At 33.5% G+C, this 21415-nt stretch overlaps 2 protein-coding genes and 1 long non-coding RNA gene across 4 annotated transcripts; 2 read left to right on the top strand and 1 right to left on the bottom strand.

Annotated features, from left to right (window-relative positions):
• Positions 1–275: 275 nt before the first annotated feature.
• LOC146913545 (putative arabinosyltransferase ARAD1) lies at positions 276–2969 on the top strand. The gene is made up of 2 exons (XM_085716729.1): positions 276–1788; positions 2256–2969. Exons 1-2 carry the CDS (start codon positions 847–849, stop codon positions 2820–2822), a joined length of 1509 nt encoding a protein of 502 aa, XP_085572855.1. The 5' UTR covers positions 276–846; the 3' UTR covers positions 2823–2969.
• A 634-nt stretch (positions 2970–3603) lies between these two features.
• Positions 3604–13321, bottom strand: ZIGA4 (ARF GAP-like zinc finger-containing protein ZIGA4). 2 transcript variants are annotated; one of them, XM_085716727.1, is made up of 13 exons: positions 12835–13321; positions 11406–11467; positions 9713–9800; positions 9571–9632; positions 9379–9475; positions 8541–8984; positions 6689–7357; positions 6350–6466; positions 6197–6268; positions 6014–6100; positions 5195–5318; positions 5012–5057; positions 3604–4112 (listed from the first exon to the last, which is right to left on the bottom strand). In XM_085716727.1, the coding sequence occupies exons 1-13, from the start codon at positions 12928–12930 to the stop codon at positions 4058–4060; spliced, it is 2019 nt and encodes a 672-aa protein (XP_085572853.1). In that variant the 5' UTR covers positions 12931–13321; the 3' UTR covers positions 3604–4057. The 2 variants fall into 2 exon arrangements, with proteins under 2 accessions (XP_085572853.1, XP_085572854.1); XM_085716728.1 differs by having other exon boundaries at positions 6356–6466.
• Positions 13322–14610: 1289 nt separating this feature from the next.
• LOC146913543 (uncharacterized) lies at positions 14611–21415 on the top strand. Its single transcript, XR_015013633.1, has 2 exons — positions 14611–14972; positions 21169–21415. It is a non-coding gene; the product is annotated as an uncharacterized LOC146913543 (long non-coding RNA).

Below are 21415 nucleotides of genomic sequence, written 5' to 3'. Positions count from 1 at the left end.
TATCATAAGACACATTTAAAAATCAAAATACATAATGGAATAAAATTTTAAAGATTAGAATAACTAATAAAATATATATTCAAATATAATTATGGCACTTTGCTAAAAATTCACCGTGAATAAGTGGAAAATCTAACTTTCAAACTTCAACAATTACGTATATAATGTTATCTCTCTATCATAACAAACAATATATTACAATATTTTTTCTAGGATAAATCGCCTCTCATGTAACAACATTTGTTTATTAGTATGATAATCTTAATGGAGTATATGCGATATATCATAATAATAAATTAATAGAAATCATTGTACCAAAATAAAAATCAAGAGAATTCAATGTAAAACGCATAGAGTTTCATTTGGCACAAAAATAGTGAAGTTCAATGCATAGAAAACCAGTTCCATGGTTAGATCCTATTCACACGCTCTCTTCTTCCATTCCATTCCATTCCAATTCTAACCATAACACACAAACACTACAATGACACAAAAAATTACATAGTCACTAAGACAACCATTTTTGTTTCTTTCTTCATGTTTCTTTGTTGAACTTTTTGCCAAAGTTTTGTTTGGTTTGTGCATTGACATTTTCATAATTAGATAGATTTATTGGTAAAGTTTTGTACTTTTGGTTACCCTTTATTCTTATGCCAAATGGGTTTTCAATATAATTGCATAATGTTATCTATGTAGCTAGGAATCACTCAAGACATCTAGGGTTGGATTATTCTTTGAATAAACCTTGTAAATATATGCGTTTGATTATTTTTGTGCATTTTCTCTCAAGTTTTCACAAAAGTGTTGAATTAGTGATTTTGAGTTGTGAGTACTAAAGCTATAACAATGGTTGAGAGAAATATAAATTCTTTCAAACTTGTTTCAAAAAATTCATTGCTTTTCTTGTTCACAATGATATCAATTATGTTCTTCGTGTCATGGTTCTTCGTTTTGCGATCCACAAATCGTCCTCATTTCATTGATCACAACTTGTTGCCAAATTCAAAGCTTTTTTCCACCCCAGAAGATTCGAAATTTCATACAAAAGTCTTAAATATCGAGTCCTCATTCGGGAACCGAGCAATACTCGTGGATAGTGAAGATGAAAGTGAAACAAACAAGCCAAAAGATGGTGGAAAATGTAGAAATAGAAATGATGATTTTCTTCTAAAAGTTTTCATGTATGATTTACCATCAGAGTTTCATTTTGGATTATTGGATTGGAAACCAAGTGGAAATAGTGTTTGGCCTAATGTTAGAAAAACAATACCTGGTTACCCTGGAGGTTTGAATTTGCAACATAGTATAGAATTTTGGCTTACATTAGACATTCTTGCTTCCGAAATTCCGAATGCTCCTAAGGCGAAGACTGTGATACGTGTTCGAAACTCTAGTGAAGCCGATATTATATTCGTGCCATTCTTTTCGTCGTTGAGCTATAACCGAAACTCGAAACATAGACCAAATGAGAAGATAACAAAGAACATAATGCTTCAAGAGGAGTTAGTGAAGTATGTGACATCTCAAGAGGAATGGAAAAGGTCAAAGGGAAAAGATCATGTGATTATAGCACACCATCCAAACAGTATGTTGGATGCAAGAATGAAATTGTGGCCAGCTACATTTATACTCTCAGATTTTGGAAGATATCCTTCAAGTATAGCTAATGTTGAGAAAGATGTGATTGCACCTTATAAGCATTTAATCACTTCTTATGTCAATGATAACTCCAACTTTGATAGCCGTACAACATTGTTGTATTTCCAAGGAGCAATCTATAGAAAAGATGTATGTCTCTCTTGTTCCTTAATATCTTTGTATTTTTTTTTTTTTCTCTCTGGTTCTTTATTCTTTTGGAAGACTTTATTAATTCATCAATATCATAGTTTTTGATTAACTAAGTTTTGTACACTAAGATGAAATATTACAAAAGAATGTCTTTCTTTGGGATTAAAGTTGTGTCTTAAGTAAATATGAATATAGGGTGTTTAGTTTGACTTATCTGAGCTTATTTAATGGCACAAGCACTTGTGAGACTGTTTAGGAGAGCTTATGACATGTCTGTAAGACATAGCTTACACATAAGTACTTATACATATGATAAGCATTTAGACTATAAGAGCTTAAGTAAGTTGTTTATCCAAATGTGAATGGCTTTCTTATTTAAGTTCATCAATTGCATTTTTGTCATATGATTTTGTATTTAAATTTTTTGCACTTATTGGCTTCAATTGTTTTCTTCTTCTTGTGAATAGGGAGGTTATGTAAGGCAAGAACTATATTATTCTTTGAAAAATGAAAAGGATGTACATTTTTCATTTGGAAGCATTCAAAAAGATGGAATCAAGAAAGCAACAGAAGGAATGCGTTTGTCGAAATTTTGCCTAAACATAGCAGGCGACACACCTTCATCAAACCGCTTGTTCGACGCAATTGCTAGTCATTGTGTCCCTGTGATCATCAGTGATGAAATTGAGCTACCGTTCGAGGATGTACTCGACTACTCCGAGTTCTGCGTATTTGTTCGAACTAGCGATGCTATTAAGGAAAACTATCTCCTAAATTTCATCAGGAGTATAGGCAAAGAAGAATGGACAAGAATGTGGAACAAGTTGAAAGAGGTTGAACATTTCTTTGAGTATAATTTTCCATCTAAGGAAGGTGATGCTGTACAAATGATTTGGCAAGCTGTTTCACATAAAGTTCCTGCTATGAAATTGAAGTTAAATAGGGTTAGGAGGTACTCCATGTCCCCTCCAAGTATAGAGAAAGAACTGAAACCAATACCTGTACCTAAGAATTTTTGGGATAAAGATATGTAGGTAGCTTTTGGTGGAAATTAAATGTATCATTTTCTTGTCTTTCATTTAGCTTTGTTGTATTTTTAACATACATCAAATTTAGAAGATGACTGATATGTTCTTTTTACATTTTAACAATAGATACCTTAATATCAAGTTATGCAGTCACAGGAATTTTTGGATGTTAAAAAGTCCCATATGTACCAAGTGAAGTTGACATATATGGTTGAATCTTTCGCTCACCCTGATAGGTTGTGCGTTAGTTATAGGGTTGTGCATGGTTGGATATTTTGACCAACCAAACCATATCCATATATAAACCATTTATATGGAGATGTTTCTTGTTACATCGTAAATTTATCACAAAGGTTACTTGTTCTCTCTAGTCTTACATGGAGATGTTTCTCCCCCTAATCAAAACTTTAGGCATCAAGAAAAGGTTTATCATATTTTACCTTAGAAAATGTGGTTAGGGATAATTAATGAAAATTTGTCCTGTATATTATATGTTCAACCTTTTTCAACTACTAATATTTCACAACACCAACTTATATCAAGCAACACCATGCAATTAAGATTGTGCCTCCAAAGTAGTTTGCATATAAATAAAAGAGTATATCCCTTTGATTTGGTATAACTAATAACTAGTATCTGTTACAAAAGTTGGTATAACTAATAACTAAATATTGACAATAGATACCAACTTCAACCCTTATCAACAAATCCATATGAAATAATAAAGAATAATGTAGTAGGGATGTTGCATTCATTGAATAGGCTGAGCAATATATCAGATGCACTATTTATAATTACAATGAGAACAAAAATATCATTAATAGTTTCAATCTCAAACTCAAACTGATTTTAGTCAATAAATATCAAGAAGTCTAACTATAGTCTGTTAAATTATAGTATTACAAATCATTGCCTGAAAATATAGTAGGGACTATGAATTGCAATGCCTTCCTCAAATGGAAGTAATGAGTTACATTTTGATCTAAAGAGCATCAGACATTACTTCTTCAGTATCTAACACTGGCTGGCTACCTATGAAGCATACACAAACACGGACATGTCTAACACCGATAATAATTTTACAAAATGGCATGATTCAATGTAATCATGTGTTAGTGTTGTGTCGGAAACAATAAGTATCGGAAACCGGGACATGCCTTATCCGAGGAGTATTTGTGCTTCATAGTTGGCTACATATGACTTTCTATTTGGAAACAATAGTACAATGTACAGGAATTATTCTATGCAAATGGATTTCCGCCAAACGACGCAACTGGTTCCTGTGCTTGGATGTTCCTGTCAATATGCAACTCAATTAAAAACTACTGCATAGAATTGAATATATTGGCTTTCATCAAAATCTGGAGAAAGAGAAGAAGATAGAGAGCCAATAGCCACATAGTGGGAAATTGGTCCATCAAACATTACATTATTCAGACACATCTGATGATCAATCAAAAAGATGAAATTTAAGATACATGTTTTGGTCCCCGCAAATATACCACTTTTTGCTTTTAAATTTTTCATTTTTTTATCCTTGCTAATGTACCACTATTTTTTCAATAAGCCAAACACAAATATATTAAAAGAGGAGCGTCCCAATCAAGCACAAGATGTGCCTACAAGGAACCCATAACAAGATGTGCCTAATATACCACATACTGTCTTTGGTCCATGTTGTTTTGTTTTGGTCCTTGTAAAACTAGTTCATATGGAAATTAGTCCATATGAAGAGTATTTGATTTTAGTCCCTCCAATACAAGCCACATAAGGACTAAGATAAATATTACATATTACCCGGGCTAATTTCACAGGAACTAAAACGAAAACAAAAATCAAAAGTAAACAGTGGTATATTTACAAGTATTAACAAAAATATTTTTTAGAAGGGCTAAGAGAAAAAGTTGTGATTTCCATGACCAAAAATATACTTAACCGGCCCTACAAATAATCTTTGAAAAATTTAAAAAGTTGATTCAGTGTCACTAAGCAGCCAACATTCCTATCTCAACATTGGTAAGGAATCATGTAACATCACATTCACGGACTACATTTACAAATGCTAAATATTTCCAAAGTAAAACAATGCAATCACAAGGAATACACATGTCAATAGATTTCAACGAATTAGAACGACCATAAAGAAGGGGGAATAAATAGCAGGGAGTAAGGGCTATGTATGCAATGCAACTTACTGTAATTGTGAAGTTGGTGTGTGCACGGCCATGAATGAGAAACCACCTACATAGAAGAATCAAAATAAGAGTAGAATTACATTGGGAAAATTATAACAACGTAAGTATTTCATTCGCACTAACTACTGAGACGAGAGTCTGTATGAGATGGTTCAAACTTTCAGTTCAAGTTTTTAGGATTACCTTCTGCAGATGAAATATATGGGGTCACTGTATTTTGAGGGAGCCAAGGTTCAGGGATACCACCAAATGTGGCTGGCAAAAGGGCATCTGGCAGAGCAGCTTGCAAAGAGTTCATATCAAGGAACTGCAATTGAAACAACAGACATTTTAGATATGATGGGAAACTAAAGATCAAGTTAGCATCTCGCAGACATTTTATATCTTTTCTGACGGCGGACACACAACCAGTGCTGAAATGCATATGATAAGAATCAACTGAAATACAATTCTTAAAAATATTTGTTGAAGCCTTTGAAAAGCTTATAATGGTCAATAGGAACAGTGTAATAAAGAATGAACAGACTAGAGCCCTATTTAGATAAACAGCTCAATCAAGCACTTGTATTTAAGTTATCTCTGTAACAAATTATAAAATAAAGTCAAATTGTTCACATATAAGCTATGCTGTTTTCATAAGCTATCCTGAAAAGTTTATGTAAATCAATTGAAAACATCTAATTTACATGTCATAAGCTGTAACCATAAGCTTTTTCAGACAGTCTCACTAGTGCTTGTATCAGTAGATATGCTCAAATAAGTACAATCCAAACAGGCCCTAGAATGACTAAGTATAAAGTTACAGGGCACAATAGAAATGCCAACAATCACACACCAGAAACCTTCTATTGTGTCATAAGAGGAATGAACATCATTGTAAGAGATTAATAATTACGATCTAGTATAATGAGGGCAATAAGGGCAATAGGCTTACACAGTACACATAACAAGAAATACTAATTGATAGATGTGAATCTAATCTATACACGGTCTAGGACATACCATATTGTTCTGTTCTACATCAGAATCAAAGGGAAAATCAAATGGATTAGTTGATTTACGATTGATTCCATTAGGTTGAATATCTCCCTGAAATATCAAACAAAATACCGACATTAAATAAAAGAAAAACTTAATCAACCTTGGAGAACAAATCAGTGGAGAAATATATGATGAGTCACTTACATTTGATGGGAATTCATGATTATCAAATGTTCCAATAGGAGCAACGCCTTGGATTCCAGCTTTAACCGGTGCCTGGTTTTTATTTAATAAGAACTTAAAACCAAAATTTGATCATATAGAGTATAGACTATCATGGTAATACAACAAACATACCCCAACCTCAGAAGAGCTTAAGCCAAAACTTTCTGATGAGAAATTATGCGATCGTAATCCTTGATTATTGCCATCCACTGGAAGATGAGTGCCAGAATCTTCAAATGCATTCCATGGCTGTTCAGTAACAAAATAAAAAACCCTATTGAAATTTCGATGTATTCCCCATAGTGTTTTTTAAAGTTGATGTGGAACAAATGCAAATGACAGAGTCCATTTATTATGCAGAATAGCATATCACAACCAACGCAAGCAATTGGTGATAAGCTTGTGAATAATTTTATATCTAACTCAGCACAAAAATGCAAAACCAATAATTGACCTAATTTCTGAACTTACTTGAGTGTCTGTTGCCATAACAGGAACTTGTTTTTCTCCATTCCATACACCATCATGCCATACATTAGATGTAACAGATGAAGGTACACCGACACTAGGCATTTCAAAAGATGGCATTTGGAAATTTCCATTTAAGGTTGAAAATGGATCAAACCTATCCTGTAAAGATTCAGCACTTGAAGGTACTGGTGCAGGAATTTCCACTTGTGTAGTAGATGATATGAACTGAGGCGTATCAAATGTTGCCCACCCTTCATTTTTAGGGATGGATAACTCCACTGATTTTGCATCTGAGGTTGCAGCAGAAGGCTGCTGAGGAAGATCCGCAAAGAAATCAATAGATGCGACTTGGGATGTTTGCGTAGGTTGACTTCCATTGAAAGATGGAGCTGCTTCCTTATCAGATAGTTGAAACAGATGTCCTAATGCAGATTGAGATGGTGCAACCGTTTGAAAAAGATCAACAGATGAAGCTGATACCGCTGGTGCCTTGGAAAGGTCCAAGTTAACCGATCTTGCAGGACCAGATGGCAGTGAATTTCCTAATGCTTTATCTTGAAAGGACTCTGAAGATTGGAAAGCTTCTGAGAAAAAATCAACTGGACCGCCAGAATTGTAAGATCTTAAGGTCGAAAGGTTGCTGTCTGTTGATTGCAATGATGTAGTTCTCTGGGGAAAGAAAACAAACGAATTTCAAGTATAAGATGTAGGTCCTCTCAAAAAAAAAAAAAGTATAAGATGTAGGAGAAATACATGATCCACTTGCTTCAAAAATATAACCAAAAGCACTAGTTTAATGTAATAAATAAATAAGTAAAATAAATTGAAAATCATTCAAAGTGCAGGTATATCAAGAGTTTTAATGATAATAAATCACTCATACTAAGCCAACTCTTGGTCACTTTAGACATGTAAAATTTGAACGATTGGACATCAGAAAAAGACCTCAATTATGAGTTTAATGGTGATGCACTGTCAGTGTAAATTAGTTTTACAATGAGATCTAATAAAAGCTACATAAACCCACTTTGTAACCGTTTTTTAAAAATATCTTCCACATATTTGATTTTCATTGGGAGTCGGTGTAAAATTAGATTGGACGGACGGTCCATGCCCCCTTTTAGTAGGATTGACACTGATAACGGTGAGGTGTAGTGAACAATGATAAACATAGTAAACCGTGCATTAATGAATACGGCTCAATTTTCTCTCTTCCATAAGGTTCTGCTTTTACTGATTACAGATGTCACCTTTTAATGGCTATTTTGAAGATGTCATCTTGCTATCTTTTATACAATGTCCCTTATACTGAGTAAACTGTAAATTATTATACTTTTCCCTTGTTCCAAATCTAGATTATTATCGTTACTATCTTCCCTTTCTGTAACAAAAATTTACTTAAAATTATGTTGCATATAAGAAAAAAAAAGCCTCTTGTGTAAAAGACAGGGTAAGGCTGCGTACAACACACCGAATGGTGGGACCCCTTCCCGGACCCTGCGTATGCGGGAGCTTTAGTGCACCGGGTTGCCCTTTTTTTATAAGAAAAAAAAGGGGAGGCCAGGAGGAGAAATATTGTTATTTAGGGGGAGGCACTAGGCCATACATTCCCATGTGGTGATTTAAACCCAACCCTTTTGGATTACAAAGCTAGACAGTCACCATTATAACATCACTTTAATTTGGTGGCTTTTTGTATCACATTACTAGAGAAGAAGAAATAAAAACTATTTCAAGCAAGCATATATCTTTATAAAACAGGAGAGAGAGAGAGAGAGAGAGAGAGAGAGAGAGAGAGAGAGAGAAAGAGAGAGAGAGATAGAGAGAGAGAGAGAGAGAGAGAGAGAGAAACCTGCGGACGATGATTTCCATCTGCATCTCTCTTGGCAGCGGCATTAGATTCGAGAGCTGCAATTTTTGCTTGAGTCCACACATCTTCACTTGAACTAGAACCAGGACGCTTAAAAGATGGACTGTTAAACCCAAACTTAGGAGACTGAACATCAGGCTTGAATTGCTCACGACCACTAGACACGGAAAAGTCAGAATTTCTTGGACCAGATCCCTCATTAGCAAATCTCTCATCATACGAGTGATCACTGAAACGACCAGGACTAAAAATAATACTAGCCATCTTCCCTTCATAACGGACTTTATCTGAACCAGGCTTCCTTGTCAGAGCCCCTGCTTGCGTTCCATAGCGTCGATCCTCGTATTGATTATCATATGGAGGACTTTGAGAATATGAATGATACGAACTGGCACGCCTAACCTCGTCTTCATTAATTGCGGGGCTCTACAGATAATTTCAGTTATAAAATGTTAGCATTTAACTAAGGATGAAACTAATTTGAATTATGAGGACAGTGGAACATTTAATTACATCAATCTGATATTTTCATTGATTTCTATGGTGCCATTTAACTTCACCAGTCTAAGTTTCTAGTAAACAATTGCATGCACAACAGTGGAAATAAGATCAGTGTGATCACCATATTCATATATAACATATTTCTATTCTTTTCATTTGTTTGAACTTTCAATTTTCTAACTGAATTGAATTCAATGGAATTGACTTATAATATTTAGAACAAAGGTTTTGTTTCGATGGAAAAAAGAAATGGCAAATCAAGGCTTAAACCATATATGTACATGTTCCGAAAAACAATCAATGGCTAAGAATATATTGCCTGTGCATCTCTCGGAGGCTTTTCAGACGACTTTGTTCCAGCATATCTTTTATCCACATATACATTCCTTATGAACTCCCTTACTTTGTTGACATTGCTGCAAAAGCATAACATGATGTTACACTATGAATTATGCATAACATGATGTTAGTTTAGTGGATGTAACAGCGAACCACATAATTGTATTTATACCTGCTATCTGGCAACCGTTGTCTTTGGAAGTCCCAATCTTTCAAATACAAATCCCTTGCACGCTTAAATGAAACAATCGCGGATCAATCTCTTTTCAACAAAGAATAGCCACAAATAAAGAAAATGCACCCTTATATTATACCTGGTTACCACCATTTTGAAGAGCATCAACTTCTTGAAAATTGAACTTTGCCATTGAAACTGACTTCACACGGTGAGTAAACTCACGACTGCATGACATTAAAATAAATAGGTGAGTACAAGAATACCACAAAAAGGAACATCTCATTGTGCAAAGAAAATAAAAACATCAACAAAAAGGATTAGTAGAAGACAGAACATGATGTTCGCGAAACACAAAACAAGCTACACAACTTTGACTATAAGTTGAATCCAGATCATAATTTTAAGTGCGCATGAAATTTATTTACTACAAAAAAGTCAAATATTTACTTTAGAAACAATAACTATCAGGAGGATTCCTTTTTTACTGAGAAAATTATCTCGCGTCTAAATTGTCCACAAGTACAGCCGAAATTCAAAAAAAATTAATAATAATCTAACCTAATTCATAACGAAAGCCACTTTTAAATTAGTATCAGAGTTTTTAAATAAAATTGAGTGCAGAAGTAAAATTATTAAAAATATGTATTTGTGATTAACTGGAGCTGGAGCTGGTGGTAATCAAACCATGTGTATGCAATGAATTTGAATTCCTAACAAGGTGGTTTCCAATATATTTATACCTATTTATCCCTATTTATCTGTGAGTCCAAGGTTATCAGGATCGAGATCTTGAATAAGATCGGGAGAGGGGTGAAGATCATAACTCGTAAGATCATAACTAGGATCAGAAGATCCTACCTAATTAACAAGGGGGGGTAGCAAGATCATAAAACATAAGATCATGACAAAGATTGTAAGATCCTACTAAAATGAAAATTACACACACATATATTATTTAAAAATATTAGCACGGATTATAATTAGTTGACTATTAAGATATATTAATATTAGTTATAATATAATAAATTTTATATGGTTAGGAGATATTGAAAATTAATACCCCGTTCTTTTATTAATCTATGATTGGGCCTTCATGGATAGAACTCGGCCCAAACTAATGTTAGAAGGAAAATTGAGAAAAAAGAAAATGGGACCCCTCTCTCACATGACCAGCCCAACCCAATACCCGTAACACTAATTTTCTTTTCTCCTAGCTGCCTATTTCCATTACCAGCAGCACTTGATTGTTCATCTTCCCCATGACCCGAAACTAGAAGAGTTTTGAGATTTTGTGCCTATAAATGCCCAAGATCGCACAGAATCTTGTGATTTCACAATCCAGAAATGATTTCGCTTCAATCTTGCTACGATTTCACTCAAAACGTGATCTTGTTCACAATTTAGATTGGAGGGGGCAAGTAAGATCATAAACTCGTACGATGTAGCGATTTAAATCGCAATCTTGACAACAATTGTATGTTTGTATGCATATTTCATTGGTGTTGTCTTTTAGAGAAATGCTGAATAGTGTATGTTTCATAGGCACTAATATTGCATGAAATATGCAACAATTGGTTAGATGGAATTCTGAACAATTTCGTACAATAACATTTTATACTAAATAGCGGTGCTGCCTTATTATGAGGGTGCTGGAATCCTTAGTAAATGGTAGCAAATACCAGATCCCTCACACAAATTAATGGCACATATATTGAGTATATGCTCAAACTGGAATGCAAAATACAACAACAAAAAATTCATACAGAACAAAAGATATGAAAGATGGATCATAAAGCAAGAGTTTATAAATAAAATGAAAAGGAACTCACTGAATTCCACTGCAAGTGATGCAAACGAAGGTCCAAAACGTCGTACATACATACTGAGGTCCCTGTATAAATAATTGCATTTAAATTAAACCAGAATCGTCTTATAAAAGAGACCAAACCATAACATTTAACAAGTACCCTAAAATTCCTAGAGCAAATCATAATAAAATCCTGCAACATTGCAAAGAACGTCGAGAAAAAGAAACACACATGATCAATTTTATTTCCATTTTAGCAACCATATTCATGAAGTGTTTTAAATAACAGTTCATGACAACATTTGACCATGATTCTCCACAATATTGAATAGCATGAAGCAACGGTTACTGCAACCGCTATTTAAAACCCTGCCTTTTATGCACATTACAAAGGGTGTCGAGAAAATGAAACAAACAAGATCAATTTTATTTCCTTTTATGTAATGACCTGCATGCAGTGTTTTAAATAACAGTCCACGACATTTTATATGACTCCCCGAAATATCAAATATCGCGACACGGGGGTTACGGCAACCTCTATTTAAAACCCTGCCTTTATGCAAATGCTAAACAGTCGGCTAAATTGTCAAAATCTTTATAACAGAGGTTCCACAAAAAGGAAGGTAAAACTACAAACTTTAAGTTTTGCATCAAATTCCTCAAACATTTTCAAACCTTCTCAGCTCTCAACAACTAGACTAAACCTCAAATCTTTTCATTTCACAATGCCCTAACATTACTAGAGCAAAACAAAATAAAAACCTGAACTTCACAAGTGCCCTAACATTACTAGAGCAAAACAAAATAAAAACCTGAACATTGCAATGAATTTCGATAAAAAGAAACACACATGATCAATATTATTTCCTTTCATGTAACCACCTTTATATGGTGTTCTAAACGGTCCACAACATTTGAACATGATTCTCCACAATATCGACTATCGTAACACAACGGTTACTACAACCCTATTTAAAACCTTGCCTCTATGCACCCAAAATAACCTGATTTTGAAATGATTAGTGTAATTATGTCAAAATCATTAAAATTTTGGGGTTCCACAAAAAAAAGAAGGTAAAGCTCCAAAATTATAATATTATCTACAAATTAACATTTTCAAACTTTCTCAGTTCACAGCAACTAAACCTACTTAACCTTCAAATTAACTAATCAAATAACGCGTGATCAATTTTATCACCATCATGCAAATGCTAAACATTAGTTCAAAATGAACAAAATCATCATAATTTCATGCAAATGCAGAAACTCAAAAATTAAATTGTTTTATCATCGAATCAAAATTAAATTGTTTCAACTAAACCCCACTTAACCTTCAAATTAATTAACCAAATAACACAAAAACAATAACAAACCCAAACATAATCAAAACTTTACAATTCAAACCAAAGAACAAAAAATCAAAATTTGAATATAAAAAAAGTGAAATTTACCAAACTATTACAGTTGATACATCTTCGATTCGGCGGAAGCTTCATAAGCCCCCTAATAATTTTCTCAATCTTCTCTTCTTCCTTTCTACTTCCCATTTTCAACCCCCAAAACCAAATCCTAGAAACTTCAATTCAAAAAAACTAAACAACCCCAATGAAAAAAGTCGCTGTTTTTTCAAACTTCAGCAACAAATAACTGAAATTTCAGTTTCAACACCCCAAAAAAACCCTAGAACCTGCAATTCAAATCAATCAGAGCAATTCCTAATGAAAAAATTCAATTTTTATTTCGAATTTCAGCAACGGAGAACGCGAATTTCAGTTTCCACCACCGAGATTTACAAACGGTGGTGGATTTGATCGATCTAGGGTTTTGGGGGTTTCTTGAATTGTGGAGAAAGGTTGAAGATAAAGAATGTGAAGAAACAAAAAAAATGGTTTTTTTTTTTTTTTTTTTTGTGATTTGTTTGGTTCACATGAAATGTATGAATTTGAGAGAATATGGAAAATTAAATGTAACGTTTTGGTTTGATGTAAGTTTTTAAAATTTAAATTTTGTCGGCAATAATGTTTATTAATTCCTTCATTTTTAAACAAGTTTTATGATAGGATTTAAAAGACACTGTCGGTGTAAAGCTTACTCAATTTTACATGAGCATATGCAGTTTTTGTTTTTTTGAAGGATTTTTTATTTTTGAAAGAATTTTTTTTTTGAAGGATTTTTTTTTAATTGTGTAGTTTAAAAAAAAAATTTGAAACCGTATGCAGATTTATTAGTTTAGTTCAATAAAGAGCACGATGATAACCAAAAATCAGAAAGGATGAAAATTACACCAAAACGTCCATACATGATAAACGGTGGCGCCACCAATCATGGTAGGCGAATACAAAAGTAGACATATTAACCTTTAACCATAGTAAAGAGAACAGCTTAACCTTGTCTAAAATAGCCTGGGAATCAAGTGTCTTCTGATTAAACACCTGGTTGTTCATTTCCTTCCAAATAACCCAGACACATGCTAGCCAGATTATTTTGAAGAAAGAATGTGATGATTTCGGGAACCCCGCCCGGTGACTGAACTGAAGAAGATGATCGCAAACTATAGCTGGCGCAACGAAGGATAAGTGCATCCACTGCAAGACCAAGGACCACACGCTTACAAAGATATCGCAGCCTAGGAAAAGGTGTTCTGCAATCTCCAATGAATCACATCCTCTGACACATACATTGTCGTCATTTAGAAGAACACGCCGCCGCACAAGATTGTCTTTGGTAGAAAGACTGTTACGGATAAGTCGCCATGCAAACAAATTAACCTTTAACAGGGCTTGCTTATGCCAAACATCAGCAGACAACCCCCTGTCAACTGAAGGCTTGGCCATCGTAAGAAAGTGATGTGTTCCCCTAACATAATAATCGTTAATAGGATCGATAAGTCACCTCCACCTGTCAACAATATGGTCCTGCAAAACAATATTAACATTCTCTAACATTGAACTATTGTAATTTTTTACATTGTTGAATTCGAACTTAGGACTCTGTTATACAGAAGAAAAAAAATTCAATATCATCTTATTTAAATGTTTTTGAACAAATAAAAAAGATATAGACACACGTTAAAAGGTATATTATTAGTACTTAGTTTAAAAGCATGCATTATTTAATCTATTATACTTTTACCTTTTTCACTTTGTGTGTCCAAAAAGTTTTTTTATACAGAATTGTGTGATCAAACAGGTATTAAACATTATTCCATAAAAGATTACCGTTACAAGATAGTCGCAATTAATTAATATTATTTTTGTCTTTGCTAGTTCCACTATAATATGATTTATTTTCCAACTCAGCTCCAACTATATTGTTCTGGTTTTTGAAGTGTGTGTAGGGTCATCGAGAGAATATAAGTGTCAACGTTAATATCATTTTCTATCTTTTCTTTACATTTTTTTTTTTCTTTCTTTGTTTTTTCTCCTCTTTTTTTATGCTTCGTTCTTTATATAATCACGCTAACACTACCTCTATTTTGTCTCTTCTAATTCTCAAGGAAAATATGACATCATAATTTAAAGTTAGGCTATGGAATTGGCATGGTCTCACCATGAAAATATTTATATCTTCTTTTGGCAAATTTGTCATGGTAAGCTTCTCACTAATGTGAGAGATCTCATTTCATATTATTATTGTTGTTGAATTAGTGATTTAGTTGAGTTATTGGTTAATAGTCTTTAATTGTGATTTTCTTTCTTCAAGCAATTCTTTTGTGGAAGGAATTGTATGTCCAAGTTATATGTTTCTTAACTGCTCCTCCAGTAGAGCGTTAAGTACGGTTTTTTTTGGAATTTTTAGCTACTGGATAAAGAAAAAAATGTAAATAAAGATAAAGATGGAAAGGTAAAGGAATAAAATTACGTAAATAAAGTGGGCTTGATAGCTTATGTGCCTTTAAAGATCGTAGAAGATGAGTATTTATAGGAAAATTTATTCATGTTGTCCAAACTCTTCGCCTTCTGTGTTCACTAGCCGATAGAATCCTCTGTCATTAGTTTTACTAATAAAATAGTCTTTCTCAATTTGGTGACCATTTTTCATACTTAGGATTCTTAATTTTTATTAGTAAATGGTTTTTCAAACTAGATCACCTTCATCAAATCACTTAACCTTGATTCGTTTATTGTAGGATTTGTCCATTTTTTTACTTGAAACTCCCAAGTATGGTTAAGTCCATTAGTCGATCTTCATCTAGAAAGTCTAACTACATAAACATAATGTGTTGGTATTCATGAATATTGAGTTAATTTTGTTTGGCAACCCTTAATGAACCTACATTAATTCCTTAAGGTAGTATTTTGTCTTGACCATAGCTAAGCTGATAGAGGTCAAACCGGTAGTGGTCATTTTATAATTTCGTATGACCCAAATGACTTCTTATCGATTGGTCTTCGATGTTTCTCTTAATCAAATCAATAATCATTTGACTGGTCCTCTTGGTCTATCTATTGACTTAAGCATGATAAGGAGGAGAATGTATGAAATTTATTTCAACCCTTTGCGTAAAGGTAGCCACCTTATTCAAGTGAACATTTTTTCTTGATCATATGTAATGGTCTCAAGCATAACAAACAAAATCGAATTTTATTTACTGGACTGAATTGAACTATTCCGAACTGAACCGAACTGTTTCGAATGGAACTGAATTGTTTTGAACCAAACTGAACTATTTCAGTTCAGTTTCATAACTGTTAGTAATAGTTCAGTTTTTTTTGTTCAGTTTAGTTCAGCAGTTCACTTTGGTTTTTCAGTTTTTTTACCCACACACACATCATATTGTGTAGTATACAATGGATGATCTCTTCATATCCACATTTATCATAGGTTAAGAAGTAATCAATTGTAATATCTCAAAACTTAGGATGCCAAATAATACCTAAGTATGAGTATTCTTGAGGGTATCAAGAGTTATTAGTGCTTTAGACATAGAAAATTGTTGTTGACACATTGCATAAGGCTGTGTCACACATGTAAAATACGTTTTTGCCCCCTCGGCAGTTAACTACCGAATTATGAAACCGGCTGCAGTTAACTACCGAGGAAAACTTCGGCAATTAACTACCGAGGAAAATTGAAAACTTCGGCAGTTAACTGCCGAGGAATCCTCAAACCCTTTTTTTTTTTTTACAAAAACCATTAATTCTTTTTATTCTTTAAACCAAAATTTTCCTTAATTAAATTTAATTCTTTAATCCTTTTAAGGAATTAAACATAATTCTTTTCATGATTTCATTCACGTGATTTTGTTGCCATAAATGAAGAAATATGGATTTTGTTGCCATTAAATACACGATTCTTTTTATAAAGTTGTTGATTTCATTCATATGATTTTGTTGCCATAAATAAAAAAATATGAGATCCTAGAATTACTACATATTCAATCACGTTTATTAATTAAAAAAATGTTTCTTTTAAGAATAGAAAAGTGGTTTTATTTGTACAAAAAAAAGATATTATTGATAGAATAATTACAAATATAATTATTTGAAAGAGAGATGAAATATTATAATTTGTGAACAACAAAAAAGTATCTTAAATATTATAATTAATTACTAATAATTACAAATATAATTATTCTATCATTTGTAACGTTTTTTGTTTTTGCATTTTTTTTATTGAATTATCATTTTAGGTCCATTAACTACCGATTGCAGATATTATTCATCTCTCATATTTCTTCATTTATGGCAACAAAATCACATGAATGAAATCATAAAAAAAATTGTGTTTAATTCCTTAAAAGGATTAAAGAATTAAATTTAATTAAGGAAAATTTAGGTTTAAAGAATAAAAAAAATCAATGGTTTTTGTAAAAAAAAAAACGGGGGGGGGGGGGGGTGAGGATTCCTCTGCAGTTAACTGCCGAAGTTTTCAATTTTCCTAGGTAGTTAACTGTAGCCGGTTTCATAATTCGGCAGTTAACTACCGAAGGAGCAAAAACGTATTTTACATGTGTGACACAACCTTATGCAATGTGTTAACAACAATTTTCTTAGACATAAGATAAGAATTCAGATTTTGAGGGTGTCTTGGGATTAAACACAATAATAAGGGCAGTTTGGTAACTTGCTATTTGTGACCTCCCTATATAAGCCACTACCCAACAAACTTCGCTCATCACTTCCTTCTTTGCTCCTCTTATACGCTCAACAACAACCCAAAGAAAACCCATTCTTCCCTATTCTTGAGAAATCATAAAGTAGACCAAAATCACACCTTCAATCATACAACTGATTGCATAAATTAAGTGTTTAACCATAGAGAATGAGAGACGGTTGGAGAAAACAAAGAGGAATAATAAGATAAGAAGAATTAAGGTTTCATGAAGATGAAAAGAAATTATGGAAGCAAAAATTCAAAGGACGTTAGGAGCTTGAAGCATCAACATCTTCATAGAATATAAGAGGTGAGTTCTATTATTCCCCTCATCTCACATGCATTGGTTAGGGTTATGATCTTGGACTTTGGGTTTTAGCTTATGAATGTATTGAATCACGAAACAAGCATAGAATTTAAGATATTGATGTTGTGCATGACTTCCTTGTATGTTAATTACTTGATTTAGTATGTATGATCCATATTAAAAATTGTTTTCCTTGTTTGATGATTTTTAGGACAAGCTTTGGGGGTCATACAAGACCCCTAAATGAATAAATTTTGTGTAGGAACCGTGAGAGAAGAGGGTAAAATTCTCCAAATAATAACTTGTATTACCCTGTTAGTAAATTACTCATATTTTTGCTACATAAATCGTTTTTGCGTGAAACAAGTTGGATTTGAAAGCTAACTTACGTTATTAGGTTATTGTAAAGTTTTATATTTTATGTAACTTGTACAACTTTTTGTGATATTATGAAATGAACTGTTTGGTTTTATAACTTATTCCAAATCGTTCAACTTAAAATATCTATATCTTGAGCTAAAAAAATACTCCAGATCATTTAACTAATTATTTTGTTTAATTTGATTATACAAGTAAAAATATATTGGTTAAAAATAGTTGAACTCCAACCAATCACTCCCATATCAAAATAAGTTAATATAAAATATGCTTGGTATAAAACAAATTCACAAATCATACTAAAATAATTTGAATGATTAGTAGTAATTGTTTTGCCAAACAATTAATATTTTTTAATAGAACTACAAGGTTTTCTAAGAATCTCCTAGTTGGAGTGAATGTGTCGGGTTCTTGGTTAGTTGAAGCAGCGATGGTTTTGAACTGCAAGGTTGGTGCTATTCCTTTTATGTATCTTGGATTGCAAATTGGTGGTAATGCGCGTAGATTGACTTTTTGGGAACGTCTTATTAAGCGCATTAACTCTATACTGTCGGGGTGGAGTTCGAGATATTTGTCATTGGGTGGCCGGCTGGTTCTGTTGAAGTCTGTCCTGTCATCGTTGCCTGTTTATGCTCTTTCTTTTTTCAAAGCTCCGTCAGGTATCTTTTCCTCTATAGAATCTACTTTTTAAAAAAAAATTGGGGGGGGGGGGGGGGGTGTAGACCACAGGAAAATATCTTGGATAGATTGGCAAATTATATGTGGGAGTTGGGAGGTTGGAGGTTTGGGGGTAAGGAGAATTAGGGATTTTAATTTAGCCCTTCTAGGGAAGTGGTGTTGGAGATTGTTGGTGGATAGAGATAGTTTGTGGTTTAGGGTGTTGTCTGCTAGATACGGTGTAGAGGATGGCAGAGTGAAGGAGGGGGGTCGTGAAGCCTCTGTTTGGTGGAGGGAAATTTCGGCTTTGCGTTCCGAGGAGTGGTTTCTTGGTAACGTTAGTCAGATAGTGGGAGATGGTAGTAATACTTTATTTTGGACGGATGTGTGGGTGGGAGGAATGTCTATTAGAGATCGTTTCACTAGATTATATGAGCTGTCAGTGTTGAAGAGCGATCTGTTTTTAGTCTGCACTTGTTAGGGTGGGGGACTGGAGGGGGGGGCTTGGAGTTGGAGGCGTAGATTGTTCGCGTGGGAAGAGGAAATGCTAGGGGAACTTAGGATTTTACTTTTTACGGTTAATTTGCAGATTGACAGGGTTGACAGGAGGGTGTGGCGGTTGGAATCTTCTTCCGTGTACACTGCTCGTAGTGCTTACAACTATTTAACTGCTAATGTTCCTGATGCTCCTGAGGTGTCTGTCTCTTCTCTGTGGCATAGGGATGTTCCATTGAAGGTGATTTTATTTGCTTGGCGATTGTTTCGCGATTGGTTACCTACTAAAAATAATCTATACCGTCGTCATGTAATTGGTGTTGATGCTCAGCTGTGTGTCGGAGGGTGTGGGGAGTTGGAAACATCTTCACACTTATTATTACATTGTACTATTTTTGGTTCTGTTTGGTATTATATTCTTAGGTGGCTTGGACTAGCTGCGGTTTTGCCAGGTGATGCTACTAGTCACTTTTATCAGTTTGGGTTTATGGGTGGTGTGGCCAAAACAAGGCGGTCTATGTTACAAGTTATTTGGTTTGCAACAGTTTGGGAAATATGGAAAGAAAGAAACAATAGAATTTTCAACAACAAAATTTGCTCTATTACGCAGGTGGTGGACAAGATCAAGTCTCTGACTTTCACGTGGTTGAAGGGGAAACATGCCAGCCTTCCCCTTAATTACCATGGTTGGTGGCTTAGTTCTTTCTCTATTTTAGGCATTGGCTAATTGTTTCTTTTTCCTTGTATGTTGGCTTTTGGTGGTTAGGCGTTAGCCTTGTAAATATTATTCACTCTCTTGTTTGAACTCAGGTTTTTCTTCCTTTGCACTCCTTTTGCTAGGAAGGCCTTTGTGTTGTGGTAATATATTTCATTTTAACTTATTCAAAAACAAAAAAAATTTAATAGAATATAGAATCACCTCTTAAAAAAATAGAATATACAATCACACCCGCTACAATGAATTGACCAAAGTGGTAAGAAATTTAAGCCCCTTAAGCAAGTGGTCTAGGGTTCAATTCATGACTCATTAGAAATGTGAAAATATCATATACAATATGACAAACACAATAAGTGGAATTTACAAACACATTTTATAATGTTCTAAACATACCTTCAAAATATCATTCCAAAATTCAAAAGTTTAGGTATAAAAACACCATTGTTTTTCCCTAAAAAAAACTATTTTGATTTTAGCATATATTAAAAATGTATATAGGAAAAATTTATAGGAACGACAAAGTATCATTTTTTTTTATTGTGACGGAAAATAAAAGTTAGTAATTTTAGAGGCAAAAACATATTTAAATATTTTTTAATTAAAGGATAAAAAAAGTAGTCACGCTGTTTATCGAAATATTGGAGATAAATTTTGTTCTCGTGAGCTTAGCTCAGTTGGTATAGACAATGCATAATATATGCAAGGTCCGGGGTTCAAACTTCGCCCACCAGCAAAAAATTGGAGATAAATTTTACAAGCAATGTTCAATCTTAAGAATTTTGATTATTGCAATAGTTAGGTCAAATACTACAATAGCCATAAAATATAGCTTTGATGCCAATTGTTGAAATTTTGACATGATAACATAATCTCTCTTGTAAGACGTCACCAAAAACACTAGTTTCTTCTCCAATTCATCCACCAAAGAGAGATGTTTGAGAGTTAATTTTTGACCCCAAATCACCCTTCTAAATCATTTTTCTGGTTCCCTTTTATTTAAATAAGACTTTTCACATCTATTTAGTTTTTTTTTTGCTTTTGTGATTTCGTTGTCTTAATGCAAAGTTGTTTTGTTCATCATTTTATGTGACATTGTTTGTCTTGTCGTTTTGTTTATCTGTTTGTTCAATTCAGATTGTTAGATCAACTTCCATCCAGTGCAGATCTAATCAATGACTTTGGTGTCGTAAACGTTGGAAATCCGAAGGCGTGAGTATTCCATATACTTAAATATAGTCATATTTGTAGTCCTATGTACTTTGCCGTTTTATTCTATTAACATGGATGTTATGAGTTTGTTTGCACATTGATCCTTTTTGTTTTTAGCGAACTTGTATTGTATCAATGTACTCTATCGATCTAAATGAATAAATATTGTTTA

This window comes from Medicago sativa, chromosome 6 (genome assembly GCF_051527215.1).
Source record: "Medicago sativa cultivar Bolivia chromosome 6, Bolivia_mono, whole genome shotgun sequence".
In the NCBI taxonomy this organism is placed as follows: Eukaryota; Viridiplantae; Streptophyta; class Magnoliopsida; order Fabales; family Fabaceae; genus Medicago; species Medicago sativa.
This window is presented reverse-complemented; position numbering and strand designations above follow the sequence as displayed.